This window comes from Carassius gibelio, chromosome A23 (genome assembly GCF_023724105.1).
Source record: "Carassius gibelio isolate Cgi1373 ecotype wild population from Czech Republic chromosome A23, carGib1.2-hapl.c, whole genome shotgun sequence".
Taxonomy (NCBI): domain Eukaryota; kingdom Metazoa; phylum Chordata; class Actinopteri; order Cypriniformes; family Cyprinidae; genus Carassius; species Carassius gibelio.
The window spans coordinates 7,864,207-7,884,182 of record NC_068393.1 but is presented as its reverse complement, the minus strand read 5'-3'; the positions used below and the strand labels follow the sequence as shown (position 1 = coordinate 7,884,182).

Here is a 19,976-nt window from a genome sequence, read left to right as displayed (position 1 = left end):
GGATGAGTCACAGGAAGCCAGAGGGGACAGTGCAATGTCTCTCCAGTCGCAAACAGATCCACCCGTGTCAGGCCAACATCTCCAACTATGCTTCATCACCTCAGTGTGAAGCCGCCATTCCCCGGGCCTTGGCCCCTGCCTCAACAGGATGTCTGCTCCCTTATTAAGATGCCCAGGAATGTGGCCTGCTCTCCACGAGAGGAGTTTACCCTGGGACCACACAAGGCTCTGGTACGCTAGTTTGTATAGACGGTGTGAGCGCATAACTCCTTGGGGGTTGATGTAAGAGACCACTGCTGTGTTGTCGGTGCGCAGCAACACATGGTGACCTCTTAGGTCTGGGAGAAAGTAATGTAGTGCTCAAAGCCAGCCAGGATCCTAGGGCAGATGATATGCCATGTCGCATGGTGGCCACTCCCCAGAGCGCGGGCAGGGTGGCCACTCATGACCGCACCCCAGCCGGTGAGGGATGCATCTGTTTTTAGAATACCTGGGGACAAGGAGCTCACAGCACCGGGCCCTGAGACAAGAACCAAGGTTTTCTCCACATGTTTAAGGCATATAGGCACCGGCGCATGACCTTTAGCATGCGGAGTGGGTTTCCCCTTGGGGAGAACCCCTTGGTCTTGAGCCACCACCGTAGGGGTCTCATGTACAGCAGGCCAATAGCATTCCCGTTGGATGCAGCTGCCATCAGACCCAGCAATTTCCGAGACTGCTTGACAGTGAGTGACCGGCCTTCTCTCACTCTCATGACTGCAGTGAGAATCGACTCTATCCAAGCAGGTGCATTCAGCTAATATCAACCAATCATTAATGTGGTTGAGTCGGGAAAGTGTTGGGTGAGAGAGCAAGACCAGAGGGAGATCCGTATTGGTAGGCTTTTGCCCCCAAAAGCAAATCTCAGGAACTTCCGATGAAGAAGGATGGAGATAAGTGCATCCTTTTGATAGATCGTGTCACACCAGTCCTCAGACTTGGCCTGTGCAAGTGTGCTGAACTTCAGTCCCCTGACTGAGCGATTCAAAAAGCACAGATCTTAAAAAGGACACAACACCTCATCCTTCCTCAGAACAGTGAAGTACCGGCTGTAGGAACTGATGCTTGTGCAACTGGCGAGCTCATCGACAACTTCCACATCAAACTCCTCAGAGAAAGAAAGGTAGTGCGTCGTGCCCTCTCACCGTGGAGAGAGTACCGCAAACCTACGCTCCCGAACCCCCGAGAGAGCGGGCGCCGGATCTGGTGGTTAAGGAAGAAGATAGAGACTTCTACATTCTAAGTTCCTTCCAGCGGATCTGAAAGCGAAACCCGTGAGCACAACCAGCACTCCGCCTTGGCGAAAGCGGGGCTGGCACCGCAAGAAACACCAATGAAGGCTCCCTCCTCAAAGAGAGCCTTACGAGAGTGAACCAAAATGCTCGCATCGCAGCTGTCAACTCCCTCGAGAGCTGACACTGCACGCTTCACTCTCAAGCAGACAACACTTTTTTTTCTTTTTTTCTTTTTGCTGGCAGGGAAAACACATAGCCTGAACACTGCCTGCTCTCACCCAGAACCTCTCTTGATTTAAGCTATGACAATAGAGTTTATCAGTGGACAAACGACACTAAATAAGACTCACAAACAGATAGCAACTGACACACACACAGAGAGCTTGCTGAAAACATAAGGCTGGCTACCGGCTACGCCGCTCGTGCTTTTATGCTTCCTGGTCTCTGATGTCACCCACCTATGACGTCTATATATACATATATATATACATATATATATATATATATATATATATATATATATATATATATATATATATATATATATATATATATATTTTTTTTTTTTTTATTCTGTTTTCTTTTTATTTATTATATTATTTAAAATCCCATGCTACGTGTACTGTGTTAACCTAACTGAGACTTGTTATAGCACTTATATATCATTGCTCTTTTTGTTGTTTTTGATTGCTTCCACTGTCTTCATCTGTAAGTCGCTTTGGATAAAAGCATCTGCTAAATGAATAAATGTAAATGTAAGGTAAATATATATATTTTGGAGCCTTTTCTCACAAACCTTCCATTATATATGCATTCAGATGAAGGACCAAGTCAAAAGTATAATAAACCAAATGGGAAAGCTGTTCATCTATCAGCAGTTGAGTTAAAAGAAGAATATAAATGTGAAAGTTATGCTTGCTTTGTTTATTTATTTATTTATTTATTAATTCTTTATTTTTATGGAGTAAAATATACGGCACAATATTTTTTTCCAATAAAAAAGAAGCAAAAATGTCTGCTAAGACATATGAAGCGAAATGGCCAAATTAATGAAATTCATTTTTGTTAAGACGTGTGTGGTTAGAATCCGTGAGTTGAGCTTATGAGTGTAGCATTTCTAATCCAACTATATGCATGAATGAATGAGTGACACACATGCGTCCATGCACTTAATGCACTGGTGGTCCCTTAGGTACCAAGAAAACAACCCAGTCTTGCTGCTGCATGCTGGGATTGGTTCAGGGTTGTCGGATGTTAAACAGGGAAAGAGAGGGTTAACCCAACATCTGTGCCTCTCCAGATTTGATAAAGCTTTATATGAGCAGTGACACAAACATGCTTTATGTGAATCAGAAACCAGTGCTATTCAGTGCTAACCTTGCCAAGCAATAACTGTACTGTAATGTAACAGGAGAATGATATGGCAATATTTGTGCAATAGGACAAATATGTGCAAAGCAAACAATCTTTTCCATCTAAGATGTAGATGAGTTAGAGAAATTTGTTCATCATTGGATGCTCTGCAGTTAAAGGGTGCCATCAGAATGAGAGTCCAAACAGCTGATGAAAACATCACAATAATCCACAACTAATTCACACCACTCCAGTCAATCAAATAACGATGTGGGAAGCCAACAAATTATTATATAACATAAAAACGTTGCTTCTGGTTAAAATACAAATATGCTATCCATAACATTGCCTCCTCCAGTCTCACGTGAATCAGGAAAGAAATATGTTTACAAACGAAAACAGTTCAAAACAAATATGTCAGTGGACTTTTTCACTGAAGGAAGCATTATTATGGATTATGGACTCATTTCTTACAGACACTTACTTCTCAAGACATTAACTGATGGACTGGAGTGGTGTGGGTTACTTGTGGATTATTGTGATGTTTTTATCAGCTGTTTGGACTCTCATTCTGACGGCACCCATTCACTGCAGAAGATCCACCGGTGAGAAAGTGATGAAAAGCATTTACTCCAAATCGGTTCTGATGAAGAAACGTGTTCATCTTGAATGGCCTGAGAATGAGTACATTTTCAGCAAATGTTTGTTTTTATGTCAAATATTCTTTGAAGTTACTGAATCTACACTATCAGACATGTGAAATGAGAAAGAATTAGGAAAAGGACAAAAGAAGAAGTCAGGATAAAGTGAGACAAGATGTTGCTGTCCGTTTCAGCACCACACTGAGCACTGCAGATATACTATGATTACATATAATTGCCTGGGCCGCAGGGAAAACATATATTTCTTACGATTACATAAAAGCCCTTGAGATCACTGTAAACATGTGTGTGTGTGTTTTCATTTATCATGTAGGATGTCAGGTAGACTTTATGTTTATGTCGAGCTACAAACCCATGAACTCTAGCTGGTGTTCCCTTCAGCAGGTTGAGCACAAAGTCAACATGATGTGCAAAAATATAAATATAAATAGCATCACAGGATACAGCAAAAAAAAATAATAATAATAATTTATAGTAAAATAATTTTCTTATAGAAGTACTGCATAGTATAGGCTATTAGTAAACACTACAGTAAAATAATAGTTTAAAGAATAGTAGCTACACTTTTTAAAATTGTGAACCATTTGTAATATAATTAACGATAAAGAAAAGTTAAAATTCTGGCAAATGGGATAAAATATCCTCAAATTATAAATGTTACTGTATATATTGTACTGTAAATATTGTGTTAACAATGTAATGTAAAGAGTAAATTCATAGTAGAGACAAGTAGGTATTAGTACACCAAAAAAAAAAAAAAAACAGCACAGTAAACAGCACAAATCATAAGTATTGTCTGTCTACTGTAACTCATGTCACCGTGGAAATAAACGCGAAATAGTTCGCATGTGGCTGCACTATGAATCACATAATAACTGGTTTAACACGGAGAGCTTACCGTCTACAGCCATAGTCGGTACAAACGCGTATCTCTCCGTGATGGCTTTAGTAGATGTCTACCATTGTCACGGGTGTCCGGTCCGGTAGAAGAGAGATGGTGCTCCTGAAAGACACCTCCGAGCGCACAGATCTGCTGTTGAGCAGGAGAAATCAGCGCACGCGTCCACATATGAACCCGAGAGAGGGATGACAGTCACTCGGCTCTCAAACCCTCGGGCAAGTTTAAACTCCTCCTCCCTCTGCTTTCTCTCCAGTGCTCAACGCTCTCGCTCAGCGCGAGATGAACTGATTACACAAGTGGCCCTGGTGATGAATGACAGTGCTATAAAACACTCCTGTCGATTAAACTACATCTAAACCAGCGTGTGCACGAGGGGAGAGTGGAACATATGGGGCAAACGCAGAATAGCGCGTGGCAACATAAGAGTTTGTTGACAAACACACTTTTAAGAAGCTGTATTTTGTATTTTAGTGCACAAAAAAAAATCTATCTTCCTTCCAAAGTGTATTATGCAAATACACTAAATAATATACTTAAAAAAAAAAAAAGTGTACGTCATTCAACAGCGTGTACAGAAAATACAGAGAAAAGTAGCTCCGGCTCTGAGTAGCGAAGCTTTCAAGGTGAAAAAAAGAATTTTCTAGATTATCTAGATTATAAATGAACAACTTATCCGTTAAATATCATGTTTTTAGCTTAATATAATATTGTAGTTTACTCAAAAATGCAAATTGTCCTAATTGACTCACCTTTGTGTTGTTCTAATGCTATAGATTTCTTTTGTGGAACACAACAAAAATAATATCATTCTGTACATTTCCTTGTATACTTCAGTTAACATGTTATTAACAACCAATAATGTTGTTTTTTTTTAATTCAACCTCTATTCACAACACATTTTTCTATTAATTGTAATTTATTTTAAATATATCAATTTGAACTGTATTTTTTTAATGTCATATTTTCATTTATGGTTGAGGTTTAAGGGAAACAATACAGGAAAAAAAAGTCATTTAAACAGTTTAAAACAATAAGAAGTGCTGACTACACTTAAAGCTTTACAACGGGTCCACGATGAGACTTTCTTCATGGGTCACGGCACACTCTTGAGCACTCTGACTCCCCCATTCTTGCAGCTGCACTAGGATAAGAGTCTTTGGGAAAGGAAGAAAAAGCCTGTTAAGTGCTGCTGTCACGCTTCAGGGCAATACTCAGTTGTCATGAAGCTGTGGAGGAGGGAGGATATGAGGTGAGCGTGTAGTGAAGAACATCAGCACATCAGAGAGCTCTTCAGTGGCCCGTTCTACAAAGACAAGCTCTTGTGTTTCCCTGCTGTTCTGACGATCAACAGAACGATGTCCTAGAGATGCTACTGCACCAAATCCCACAGAACACGTCTGCTTAAATGAGCTGTATTCAGCTGCTGTCATAATTAACATTGATTGCCTTTGAGGTATGCGCAGTACCAGAAGAGAGGAGAAGGTGTTTTGTGAAGTGGGTTTCTGAAGTTTAAAGAGGTGTGGGAGAGAGTCTCTGTAGAGTTAACAACACGCTAATGCGCAGCAATAACAAAGCAGCAGCTCAGCAGTAGAACTGCAGATTCTGTTCACTTCACAAGACTGCTGTTGATGTTGCACAGACTAACATGAAAAAAAAAAAGAATTTTCGAAGATTTTACCAAGATCCATTTCTTTTTCAGATGCAAAGCATCTGTGTTGAATTGTTGCAAAACCAAGTTTTTGAATTGTGTTTAGTTGTAGAGTATAGCAAAAAATCACTTTTACTGCTTTATACTTTAACATGAGCCTGTGGATTTTAGAAAAATAACCCTAAATATGACATCATGTGTCTTGGTGTAATATTTTGTAAATTATTACATAAAATGTGTGTGTGTGTTGGAGGGGGAGCGGATTCAATAGGCCTGCACTGAACAGACCAGAATAATGAAAATGTAACTTTATATGTGTAGCAATATCATGATATATAGCTTTCAAATGCTTTATCCCAAAGCTTGTAAATCTGAAGAGATGGTTTGTTGTTCTTCTTTTTTTCATGTGATGGCCTCAAGACCCAAATAGCAATCGTGTCCACTGACCCCTGGCAGAGAGGCTGTGTTTCCAGTGTGCCATTAGTACGTCCATTACTGCGTTTCAGACAGGCTGCAAGCTGAGAGAGAGAAGTTTCCAGATCCTGCCGATCTGATTGAATGTCCATGTTTAGACACATATGGAACGACCCGCAGATGGTGGTTTTGTGTCCAAACAGTGATGGACAGTGCTGGTGTAATTAAACGACTGTAGACCAATGCCCCCCTTGTATAGCCACCAGTTTCTCTGAAGCAAGCTGTCAGCGGGCACGGTTCCCGACAAAGCCCAGCCTCAGACAGGAAAACAGAATCGGTCACGGATCTGGTGGTCGGACAGACACACCACAGAGCTCCTTGTCTATTTAACAGAAGAACAGAGTGTGATCAGACTAGCTGCCAATCCCTGTTCAATATCAGGCTGTGGACTGCATCCCATATGAGACAACTAATTAAAGATGTATTCTGCCATGCTCTCTCATATGGTCTTGGTTAGTGTCAGGGCCAGGCGTTGCCTGGGAAATAGGGTACCACAAAAGAATAAAGTTTGTGGGTTGAACATATGGGGCTCTTGATTTTCATAATATAAATGGTGTCTTGGTGTTGGCATTTTGAATGGCTGGCATGGAAATGCAATGACACTCCAGGGATGCTCCAAATCCTGAGCTTGTGGCCAAACTCCAAAAGTGCAGAACCTGAAAACATCTTTGCAAAAAGGGCTTGAAACACACGCTGTTGTCTGGCTGCTACACTGGGATTCAATTGGTTTTCTAATGCAAAATGAAGAAAGAAAACATGAAAGACTGTACGTTATAGTGGTTTTAACTGTTAGGAAAAAAATCTGTAATTTTGTAAAATCAATGTAATGTACATAATAAAGTTAATTATTATGAAATTAATGCTGCAAACTGTTGCCAAGCACCATAACAACTTCAGTTTGACTGACAGCTAATAACATGGCTCATTCAGTTTGGGGCCTTATGCAGATCAACACCTACCAGTAAGTTTTGCAATGAATAGTTTTTCAGTAAAACATTTACTTGTCTCATAAATTGCAATTTGAATTTGCAAATAAGGAAGTAGATTTAAAATAAAATAAAATTCTAAGTAAAGCAAGGTTGTCTGTCTCATGTAAACCAGACACTGTTGAAGTAGACTTGTGCATTCAGACTAGATTCTCTGTTTATCTGACATGACCATTTTAGAGAAAACTGCAGTCGCAGTTTGGGAAAGTCTCTTATTCTGTCTCTCCCTCCCCCTCTTTTTCCACTCATCTCTCTCTCTGATAATCTCTGTACAGTTGCTCTTTATCTCCTCCGGTCTCTGGGGCACAGATCAAGTGATAAAGGATTCATTCATTTTTACCATAAGGCCACCCTGCCTTTGTTTCCCCCAGGCAAGCTGAAAATACACCCTATGTACTCTCATGACGATTACAGCTCCACAAGAACAGACATCTTGTTGATGGATATCCCCACGCTCCCAGCCGGAGAGAGTGTTGACTCACTTGGAATTATACTTCGTGAGAGGTTGGATTCTAATCTGGAATGCAAACAGAAATAATGCATTTGCCCATGCACTTTCAAACAAGCTTCAAGATATGCAGTGTTTGTCTTTATGAAGTTATTGGGCAGAGTAACTAACACTTAATTAACTTTTTAGAATATATTTGTTTTTATATTATTGTAAAAAAAAAAACAATAGAGACTGTAAAAAGACTGATTGCATCAAGATGCTGCGACACATTTTTAAATATACTTTTAAATATTATTAACTGAAGCATGTTAAAGGGATAGTTCACTCATTCTGACATCATTTACTCACCTTAATGTAGTTTCAAACCTGTATGACTTGCTTCTGTGGAACATAAAAGAAGATAATTTGTGAAATGTGTCAGTATTTCATTTGTCCATACAATGGAAGTCGATGACAACCAATACAGTTTGAACATTCAGCAATTTATTTATGTTCTGCAAATGAAAACAGTCAGTCAAACAGGTTTGAAATGACATGACATGAGTGATGACAAGTGATGACATATTTCATTTCTATGCCTTTAAGGTCTGCCTTTAAAGTGAAAGTGAAAAAGTGATGTGACATACAGCCAAGTACGGTGACCCATACTCAGAATTCGTGCTCTGCATTTAACCCATCCAAAGTGCACACACACAGCAGTGAACACAAACACACCGTTAACACCAAAAAAAAAAAAAATCAGCTGTAAGTAAGCTAAGTTGCAAATTTCTTCTATTTCAAAGTTACATGGAGAAATACCTTGCTACATTTACAGTTGTGTCATATATCAAAATAACATTATACACAAGGTCACAAAAGATAGTAATATGTACAATTTAGGTATTAAAGGCACAATATGTAATTTTTGCAGCTAGAATGTGCTTATTCAAAATAAATAAACACCAGGTAGCGTAGTTTGATGACTCCATGACTGAGTGTAGAATCATGGGAGTTGTAGTCTCCACAGCCAATCCATTCCGACAGGACTCAGGCAGAAATCATGTTAATGGATGAGCTGATGATTTATTAACATAGTAGAATGAAGCAGGGTGAGTCTGAAAGATGTCAAAGCAAAACGAGGCCACTGAACAAGAATGACACATGGCTCAAAATCAGCAGAGCTTTATTTATGCCACAGTCGACTGCTTCCGCTCCTTCCAGTTGTGCGTATTTGGGGGAAACAGCAAAAAGTTTTATAATACTAGATAGGCTACGTTTAAATGTTCTGTTAAAATGCTACTCTGTGCGGCCGTCACCAATCTATTAAAATGCACAACATATTAAAGTGTCTTTGGTATTTCCATGTTTACAACAAAACAAAACAATAGGTTACTTGCGTAACCCTGGTTCTCTGATAGCATTAAGTGAGGTGTCTCACTATGGCATACGCCCCTTTCCCGTATTCCTCAGAAGCCCAATTGGCTGGCAGACATGACATTGCGTCAGGGAGTGTCTCCCTCCTCTCGGTATAAAACGAGCAATGCAACGTCATTACGACATTCAAAACAAGCACACCTCTTCCTCGTTTCCCACAGCAAGGAGGGTGTTCTGGTGAGACACCTCACTTAATGCTATTACGAAAGTAACCTATTGTTCTCCTTCAAGCATATGTTTCAGTGTCTCACTATAGGATATCCTAACTCCTGTATTGCCAGATAGCCTGTGTCGAAGTCTCCTGCCAACCTAACATTGAAGATCCAACACTCAAAATGGCATGTGTAAACGTTTGAGCTGTAACATTTTCCTGTGACACAAACAGATCCACTGTCGCTCTGCCGAATACACTTCAATTGACCAACCTCTTCTGTATTCTGCTTCCACCCTCCATAAAGGGGATTTCCCCTGGACAGCAGATCTGCACCCCGGTTCATGATGCCTTGTAAGTGTGTCGCTCTCAGGGACAAAAGACTGGCATTGCTCCACAAAATCAGTTTGCGTGCTAACATGTGTAAAGGGAGTGATCTGAGACTTCCCTGTCTGTTTATGTATGCCACAACTGTAGTGTTGTCCATTCTCACTTGAACATGATATCCTTTCAGAAAAGGAAGAAAATGCTTTAACGTTAGAAAGACTGGCAGCATTTCCAAATAGTTTATGTGACAGTGGCTCAGATGGGGACCCCATCTCCTGTTCACTGTCCTGCCCTCGTGAAGGCCTCCCCGATGCAGAAAGGTCGTTATGACACATATGGACAATGCCCATTGGTTCCCCTTGTACCAGAAAGCATGGGCGCCGCCAGTGACGCACTATCAATCTAGATGTTTTAGGAGCATGGCTGTGTGATGTCTTCATTTTTGCTCTGATTGAGCTGTCACCAGCCAGTTGTCTATGTAAGCAGCGAGACGAATGCCTTGCTCCCTGAGCGGAGCTAGGGGTGCTTCTGTACATTTCACAAATACTCTCGGACTGAGAGATAGGCTGAAGGGAAGGACTAAATATTCGTACGCCATGCCAAGGAATGTAAACCTCAGAAATTTCCTGTGGGGTGCATATATTCGTATGTTAAAATATGCATCCTTCAGGTCGATTGATGTAAACCAATCGCCTGGGTACACCAGTTTCAGAATTGTAGAATGGGTGAGCATTCTGAACTTGTACTTCTGTAGGTATTTGTTCAGTGCGCAAAGATCTAATATGGGGCGGAGAGCTCGAGTCCTGTTTTTCGGGATTAGGAAGCATCTTGAGTAAAAAACAGTGTGACTTTCCATGGATGGAACCACTCGTATAGTCTTTTTGTTCAACAGGTAGGTAATCTTGCACTGAAGAACATGTACTAATGCTCCCCGCACCTGAGAATAAATTATTACTTTGAACTGTAGTAATTTTTTCTGTGCCAGGCGGGTTTCTGCTCTGGTGCACCGCTCTGAACTGTTGTTGCATTCACACATGGTCTCTGTCACATAGGAGTGCGAAAGCTGGTGGGTGGGCGAGCTGTAGCCTGTGCTAAAGTCTGCCGAGGAGGTGGCGGGGTCGCAGTCTGCGTCTTTCTTGGCAAACAGAGTCAAGTCAAGTCAAGTCACCTTTATTTATATAGTGCTTTAAACAAAATATATTGCGTCAAATATATTGCATCAACCAACATCCTCTTTTGCCTATGTGCATTTCAAACCCAAAGTCATTAGAAACATTCTTCGCAACCTTGACCCAGCAAAGGCAATGGGACCTGATGAAATACCAACAAAAGTCCTTAGAGAATGTGCAGCAGAATTGGCCAGCCCCCTTAGTCGTCTCTTTCAACTTCTCTTCTCATATGGCGTGTTCCCCAAACAGTGATACCAATACATAAAAGAGACTCAAAATCAGACCCAACAAATTATTGTCCCATATCCCTCCTTTCAGTCCTAAGCGAAGTGATGGAATCCTCAGTTCAGAAACAGCTCCAGGGCTACCTCTTCCGTCATAAACTAATTTCTAATAAACAGTATGGATTTAAACCGAACCACAGCACAGCAGACCTCCTTACAGTTTTGTCGCAGACATGGAACAACATCTTAGACAAAGGAGGTGAGGTGTACATTTTTGCACTGGACATTAAAGGAGCGTTAGCTAAAGGCATAACTGGGCCATTACATTTTTGGCTACATAACTACCTGGAAGGAAGGTCCATCCAGGTTGTGCTCTCTGGTCAGTCCTCATCACCTTAACCAATCAATGCCTCGGTGCCCCAGGGATCCATTCTCGGCCCGCTATTATTCTCCATCTTCATAGACGATGTTGTAGAACAGTGCGATAATAGCATTTTTCTATATGCTGATGATTACACCATTTACGCCCCAGTACCATCACTTAATGGTCCCAATGTGGCAGCATCCCTAAATAAAGACCTGGAGAATATTCGCAGGTGGGCTGATACCTGGATGGTCCCGTTCGAGCCTAGCAAATGCAAGGCTACGGTTCTGTCGAGAAAGAGGCTTCCATCCTGCCCGGACCTTTTTTTGGGGGCAACCAGAATTGACCTTTGTGAGCAGTTGAATATTCTGGGACTATGTATCGATAAGAAGTTGCTATGGACTAATCATCTGTCAAACATCTGCAAGCATGCTGGACAGCGTGGAGCTCTGCATAGGTTGGCCAACAAGCTTGATGTTAAAGGTAGGGCCAATGTCTATAAGGCACAAGTCAGGACTACCATGGAGTACTCATGCCTTGCCTGGATGAACGCATCACAGACCACCCTTGGGCAGCTTGACAACATCCAGAAAAAGGCACTGAAAATCATTGGGGAGGATGAGGACACTGCCCTAAGGAAATATGCAATCAGCCAGCTCAGCCAACGTAGAACTGTTGCAGCAACAACTGTGCTTTTTAAAATGCACACTGAAAACTGTCCAGAGGATCTCAAAGCTCTGCTACCCACACCTGATCTCCTTTGCTGAACCATTTGGAGAGCACGACCAAGTCACGCCCTAAAACTCCCCAAGTCCAACACCAAATGCTTGGGGAGGAGTTTTCTTCATTCGGCTGTAACAACCTGGAACTGCCTCCCCTGTACTGTGGTAGGTGAAATCACCTCAAAGAATGTTGAGCCATTCAAGAAGAGACTAAACAAACACCTACTCAGCTAAAAAACTGTAATCTCCTAATGCTTAATGTCACTTATCCTATATATCTAGTCCTGAGCAGCTGCAGATCACAATTAGGCTCTCGGAACATGAACTGTTAATGCCTGTATCTGCATAAGCGTAAATAAAAAAATAAAATAAAATAAAAAAAGCAACTGAACAACATTCATTAGGAAAACAGTGTATCAATAATGCAAAATGACAGTTAAAAGCAGTTCATCACTGAATTCAGTGATGTCATCTCTGTTCAGTTTAAATAGTTTCTGTGGATTCATTTGCAATCAAGTCAACGATATCGCTGTAGCTGAAGTGACCCCAACTAAGCAAGCCAGAGGCGACAGCCGCAAGGAACCGAAACTCCATCTGTGACAGAATAGAGAAAAAAAACCTTGGGAGAAACCAGGCTCAGTTGGGGGCCAGTTCTTCTCTGACCAGACGAAATCAGCAGGTCAATTCCAGGCTGAAGCAAAGTCAGATTGTGCAGAAGATACATCTGTTTCCTGTGGTCTTGTCCTGGTGGTCAACTGAAACAAGGTCTTTACAGGGGATCTGTATCTGGGGCTCTAGTTGTCCTGGTCTCTGCTGTCTTTCAGGGCTGTAGAGGTCCTTTCTAGGTGCCGATCCACCATCTGGTCTGGATACGTACTGGATCCGGGTGACTGCAGTGACCCTTTCATCTGGATATAGACTGGATCTGGTGGCTACGGTGACCTCCGAATAAAAGATAAAAAGACTAATATTAGCGTAGATGCCATTCATCTAATGATGTAGCAAGTACATCGGGTGTTCCCAATTCCGGTTTACCTTATTAATGCAGCCTAAAAATCCTTTAACGGATTTGGATATTAGAAGCATATTAGTATGTTATATGTAAGCCAGGTTAAAGAGATGGGTCTTTAATCTAGATTTAAACTGCAATAGTGTGTCTGCCTCCCGAACAATGTTAGGTAGGTTATTCCAGAGTTTAGGAGCCAAATAGGAAAAGGATCTGTCACCCGCAGTTGATTTTGATGTTCTAGGTATTATCAAATTGCCTGAGTTTTGAGAACGTAGTGGACGTGGAGGATTGTAATGTAACAGGAGCTCATTCAAATACTGAGGTGCTAAACCATTCATGGCTTTATAAGTAATAAGCAATATTTAAAAATCTGTACAATGTTTGATAGGGAGCCATTGCAGTGTTGACAGGACCGGGCTAATATGGTCATACTTCCTGGTTTTAGTAAGAACTCTTGCTGCTGCATTTTGGACTAGCTGTAGTTTGTTTACTAAGCGTGCATAACAACCACCCAATAAAGCATTACAATAATCTAACCTTGAGGTCATAAATGCATGGATTAACATTTCTGAATTTGACTCGAGAGCATAGGCCGTAATTTAGATATATTTTTTGAAATGGAAAAATTCAGTTTTACAAATGCTAGAAACGTGGCTTTCTAAGGAAAGATTCCTATCAAATAGCACACCTAGGTTCCTAACTGATGACAAAGAATTGACAGAGCAGCCATCGACTATGCATTCCATTAGTTTTTCAAATTGGTGTGTTTCACCGGGCCGCAAAGAAATATAGAGCTGAGTATAATCAGCATAACAGTGAAAGCTAACACCATGTTTCCTGATGATATCTCCCAAGGGTAACATATAAAGCATGAAGAGTAGCGACCCTAGTATTGAGCCTTGAGGTACTCCATACTTCACATACATACAGTGTTGTGCTAGTTACTAAGAAATAATAACTAGTTACAATTACTAGTTACTTAATTCAAAAAGTAACTCAATTACTTTGTTGATTACTTACACCAAAAAGTAATGCATTACTGTTAAAAGTAACTTTTTAGTAACTTTTTTAAAGAACGTTCTTTAATGTTCCCATTAATGCCCTTTTATGGTCTATACAAACACAAAACTGACCTAAACAGAAAGTAATTTTTAAACACTATTTTGATTAAGTCAGACCAGCACAAACTGAATATTGTATATCACAAGGATTTCTGAAATAAATAACTAAACACCTGAATACTATATTCAGAATCAAAAACTAAAGTGGCTTCTGCATCATAAAAGCTGTTGTGTTGAGCCCTTTCACAGCTTAAGTATGAAAACTATCAACAATGTACAACATAATACAAAACATTTTGAAATAAATGAATGAAAGCAATCTGAACTATTCAGAATCAATTTCGAGAAACTCAGCACCAAAAAAATTATATTATTGACAACCTAGCCAGACAATCTAGCTTGGAGTGGTATCCTGCGACCGAGGCTCTTCAAGGTGAAATGTGGGCAGTTCTCATAGAGGTTTTTGAATGTCGAAATGACGTTGCATCGCTTGTTTTATACAGAGAGGCGGGAGAGACTCCCTGACGCAACGTCATGTCTGCCAGCCGTAACCCATAGTTAGACACTGAAACGTATGCTTGAAAGAGAATCGGAAAGCGAGGGGTTATGATGTCACTGGCAGGCGACACAATGACACCATGGATGCATCTGAAAACTGAAAAATGCTGCCTTCTGAGGACATATTCCAAGGTAGGAAGGCATCAAGGGCAAGGCACGTCAAAATTCAGTGTTAGCTTCAGTTATTGTCTCTTGGCATGCCTTCATTTGGATAATTTTTGAAGGCAGTATGGATGTATCCCACGCTGCCTTTGACATCCCCGTGTTCCATTCTGTTGTAAAAAATAAAGATGGCCTCTGAAAGTTGTGGTTGGTGGTCAGTTTGTGTGTAAATGTATGTTATTGATCAATGTTTTCCACTTTTGATGTCATTTCTAGGGAGAACTTAATGTTGCAGTAATTAAATATTCACTTAATTATCACCAAAGGTCTCTATATTTTGCTGTCGATTATTAAACCATTACACAGCCTCAGAAGCCTGTCCAAAAAGTTTCATGTGGTGCCTCTCTGAATACCATCAAAAACGCAAACAAATAAAAAGATACAGCTTAAACAGAGCGTGACAGATAACGAGTCTAAACGAGTACAAAGACATTTCATTGCTCACAATAATTTGAGAAAAATAGCGCAGACAGATGAAACTGCTGTGTCTGTGTTCACATGCTGTCAAATTGTTTGAAAAATAGACAACGGCCACATAAACAAGAAAGTGGCACCCACTCAATAGCATCATGCTTTGATTTATTCACAAGATGAACGCAGTGAATCGTTTTCTTCCCGCGAGCTGTTTAAAAGACGCGACTCTCATTTAGCCAATCGACATTGCGAGAGATTTTTTAATATTAATGAGTTCTAAATTTATCTGTGACATCACGCACAGAACTCCATCTCACTTTTATTTAGCTTCTCCTTTTCACAACACACTCCCAGAGGATTATTAATAAAGAAACATTAATACATACAATTTGATTATTAAGAAGCCCCCCGTCCACCATCCCCCTACTGGAAGACAACAAGAAGATTTGGAGGAGCTTTTTTTCTTTTGGCACAAGACAAAACTCAGAGAGAGGACGACTGGAACTGTATTCATCACAAATTTGACCCCTGGGCATTTATATTGATGTATTTTTTTTTCATGTATTATCATGCTCGTTTATTGCTGAGCTTGTGTTAATTTCATAATAAATCATATTCTGCTTAGTTTCATTTGTTACTCTCTGCTGTATTTTGTATTTTGCCTTTTGTCTTTTCTGTGTTTTTCTCAAGTCATGTTGCAGGTGACTGAGGCTCCATGCAGATTCACTGAAGAAGAGTCATGAAACCTTGAGGAAAGATGAGACCTGTTTCTTCTCTCAAACTGTCTTTTCAGCTCCAGAAATTGTTTATTTGGTTTCCCATAGCTAGTCAACCTCTACAGAAAGGGATTTAATCGCTGTCAGTGCAGTGAGGACCGATGGGCCTCGGGGTTCAGATTGTTCGAAGGAAGTCAAACCCTCCTATCATTTGGTGAGTAGGAAAGGAGAAACAACAATAATATAGATGAATAACTATAGTTATGGAATTTATCATATACAATTAGAAAAAAACTAAATTAATAAAACAAAATAATACAAATCTGTAATATAAAATAATAAAACAATAATCTAAAATAGCAAACAATGATAATAAAAATAAATAAAGTGTAATATAGAGTAACAATTAATTATAATAGAATATATAAGTTAATGTCAAATAAACTAAAATGATAATGACAGATAATAATAATAAAATTAGATATATAATAATATCAAAAAATCTAAAATATCAAAAACAGTAATAAAAAGACAAACAATTATAATGGAATATAAAATTGTAACGAAGAGGCTGAGGCAGAATGTGAATCCATTTGCAGGAGTTTATTAAAGGAAGATCGTACACTCAGAGTCGTGTTACAAGGCAATGTGTCAGTACTGTAAGGGCAGTCCGATCTTTCAACATACACAGGGGTTATCCAATAGGCAGAGACGAGTAGGCAGGCGAACAGGTCAAACACAAACATCAGTCCAATCAAGCAATATGTCCAAAGGGGCAACCCAAGAGACATGAATGAGATAACAGGCAGAATCGTGATCAGACAGGCAGTCAGAATACTCACAAGGAAAACGCTCGGTAAGGCAGGTTAACAGGCAGTACTTCAAGTGACATGCTAGCACATGTTAAATAGTCCCAAACAGGAAATGACTGTAGAAGCAGATGGAGTGGTGAACCGTCAATACTCCGCTGAGGGCTCCCTCTGCTGGCGTGGCATTACAGAATCCCCCTCCCTAGGAGTGCCTCCTGGCACTCGGCGCGGACGTCCCCGTGGTGGAAGTCCTCCATGAGAGACGGATCCAGAATGTCGCTGGCGGCTACCCGTGACCTCTCCTCAGGTCCATTGCCCACCCAGTCCACAAAATATTGGAGCTGACCCCCTCTCCTTCTCAAGTCCAGTAATTCCTTGACCGTGTAGGCCGGTGCTCCATCAATGTCCAGTGGCGGTGGTGGCTCTTGAGCCTCATGATTGGGATCAGCATCCGTGTGGACCGGTTTCAGCAGGGAGACATGGAAGGAGGGAGAGATACGGTAATTAGCAGGAAGCTCTAATTGGTACGTGACTTCATAGATTTTTCTTAGAATTTTAAATGTGCCAACGTACCTTGGGCTGAGCTTCCTGCTTGGTAGCCGCAACTTGAGATCAAGTGTTGAGAGCCAGACCCGTTGTCCTGGTTGGTATGATGGATGTGGTCGACGTCGCTTGTTAGCCTGAAGTTCCTGTACTCTGACAGCTCATTGTAGGCAGACGTGAGCACTGTCCCACACCCTCTCACTCTGACGAATCCAGTCATCCACAGCGGGGACTGATGATGGTTCGCCAGACCACTGGAACATAGGGGGTTGGTATCCGAGGACACACTGGAAAGGGCTTAGGCCTGTTGATGAATGAATTAGTGAGTTCTGTGTATACTCTGCCCATGGGAGGAATACTGACCATCGATGCTGTTCTCTGCTGCAATAGGACTGTAGGTATCTGCCTAGTTCCTAATTCAAGCGTTCCATCTGACCACTGCCTTAGGGATGATAACCAGAACTGAGACTGACGTTGATAACCAGCTGTTTGCAGAATGCTCTCCATACTTGGGATGTAAACTGGGTACCTCTGTCACTGACTATATCCTCCGGGATTCCATAGTTCCTGAACACGTGGTGGAACATAGCCTGTGACGTCTCCATGGTGGTGGGGAGTCCTTTCAAGGGGACTAACCGGCAGGACTTGGAGAATCTGTCAATAATAACAAGGATTGTCGTAAAACCATGGGACAGCGGTAAGTCGGTAAAACAAAGTCTACTGAGAGATGAGACCAGGAACATTGTGGAATGGGCAGAGTTTGCAGGAGTCCAGAGGGTAATTCCTTGGGGGTCTTAAATTGAGCACAAACATAAAAAGCTTTGACATGATTAGTGACTTCCTTGGACATTGAAGGCCACCAGAATGAGTTACATACCAGGTGTAGAGTGCGGGAGATACCTGGGTGGCCAGAGCTGACCGAAGAGTGGACCAACCAAATGACTCTGGGGCACAGACTTTGTGGAACATAATGGAGGTTAGGAGGGCAGTTGGTAGGAGCTGGATCTTGGATCTGTTCCTGTTGGATCTCCTTCATAATATCCCAAGTAATTGGGGCAATGATTACTGATAGAGGAAGAATGTATTCTGTGGTTTTGTTGTCCATGAAGAGATCATACTGCCTGGATAGAGCATCTACCTTACTGTTTTTGATTCCTGGGCGATAAGTTACTGAGAATTGGAAGCGTGTGAAGAAGAGGGACCATTGAGCTTGGCAAGGGTTGAGTCGTTTTGCACTTTTAATGTACTCTAGGTTTTTATGATCTGTACACCTGTCACCTGGAAGGTGTCCATGGCGCTGGGGGAGTACGGCTCTAATTCCTGATTCCTGAGACCCAAGTTGAATGCTTGGGTAGCCTCCTCACTCCACCTGAGTTTGGAAGGTTTACCCTTGAGGAGTGATGTCAGTGGTGCTGCAACCATGCTGTAATTTCTAATTAACCTTCTGTAAAAGTTAGCAAAACCCAGGAATCTCTGAAGTTCCTAGATAGAGGAAGGTTGGGGCCATTCCGTTACTGCCTTGACCTTGGCTTCGTCCATCTTAACACCCTGATGACTAATGTGATAACCCAGGAATTATGTCTGCTTGATGTGAAACTCACATTTCTCTGCCTTGACATACGGGTGATTCTTCAGAAGCCGAGTGAGGACGGTCTTGACATGGTCAACGTGTTCTGCCTCAGACTTGGAGTATATAAGAATGTCATCAATGTAAGCAATTACGTACTGGTTAAGGAGGTCCCGGAAGATCTCGTTTATGAAGAACTGGAAGACAGCAGGTGCATTGGCAAGTCCATACGGCATGACCTGATACTCATAGTGCCCTCTAGTAGTGAGGAAGGCAGTCTTCCACTCATCGCCCTCCTTGATTCGAATGAGGTTGTATGCACTTCGTAAGTCTAATTTGGTGTAAATCCTTGCTTCACGGAGCTGTTCCAGAGCTGAAGGGTCCAATGGTAAAGGGTAGCGGAATTTTATCATGACGTTGTTTAATCCCCGATAATCAATACAGGGCCTGAGTCCTCTGTCCTTTTTCTCCACAAAGAAGAACCCTGCTGCAGCTGGAGAAGTGGAAGGTCGGATGAGTCCTGAACTCAGGGCCTCCTCAATATAATCCTCCATGGCTTGGGATTCTGTACGAGACAAGGGATAAACAGGACTCTTGGGAGGCATGGCATTGTGGAGTAAATCAATACTACAGTCCCAAGGACGATGAGGTGGTAGCTGTGTTGCCTTAATTTTGCTAAAGACCTCTGCCAGGTCATCATAACAGGGGGGAATATTTACAGTCTTGGTACTAGAGGGAATTTCAACACTGGTGATACAGCCATGTCGGGGAACTGACGAGAAGCAATGACTTTCACAGAAGGCTGACCACTTGGTCAACTCACCCTGATGCCAGAACAGGACGGGGGCATGAATGGACAGCCATGGGAATCCTAGGATGACTTCATGCTTAGGTAAATTAACGACATAGAAGGATATGGACTCCTGATAACCCCACTGCAAGGTAAGTGTTTTAGATTGTTGAGTTATTCCAGTTCTGATTGCTATGTCGTTGATGGCTTTGATCTTGATGGGTGGGT

General features: G+C 41.4%; 1 protein-coding gene across 1 annotated transcript in view; it reads right to left on the bottom strand.

Annotated features, from left to right (window-relative positions):
• LOC127945044 (sterile alpha motif domain-containing protein 10) overlaps window positions 1–4,407 on the bottom strand; it is an 80,003-nt gene extending 75,596 nt beyond the window's left edge. Inside the window, exon 1 of the mRNA XM_052541559.1 lies at window positions 4,188–4,407. Coding sequence (XP_052397519.1) covers window positions 4,188–4,200 — 13 coding nt within the window. The 5' untranslated portion in view covers window positions 4,201–4,407. The remainder of the gene's footprint in view (window positions 1–4,187) is intronic.
• Between the last annotated feature and the right edge of the window lie 15,569 nt (window positions 4,408–19,976).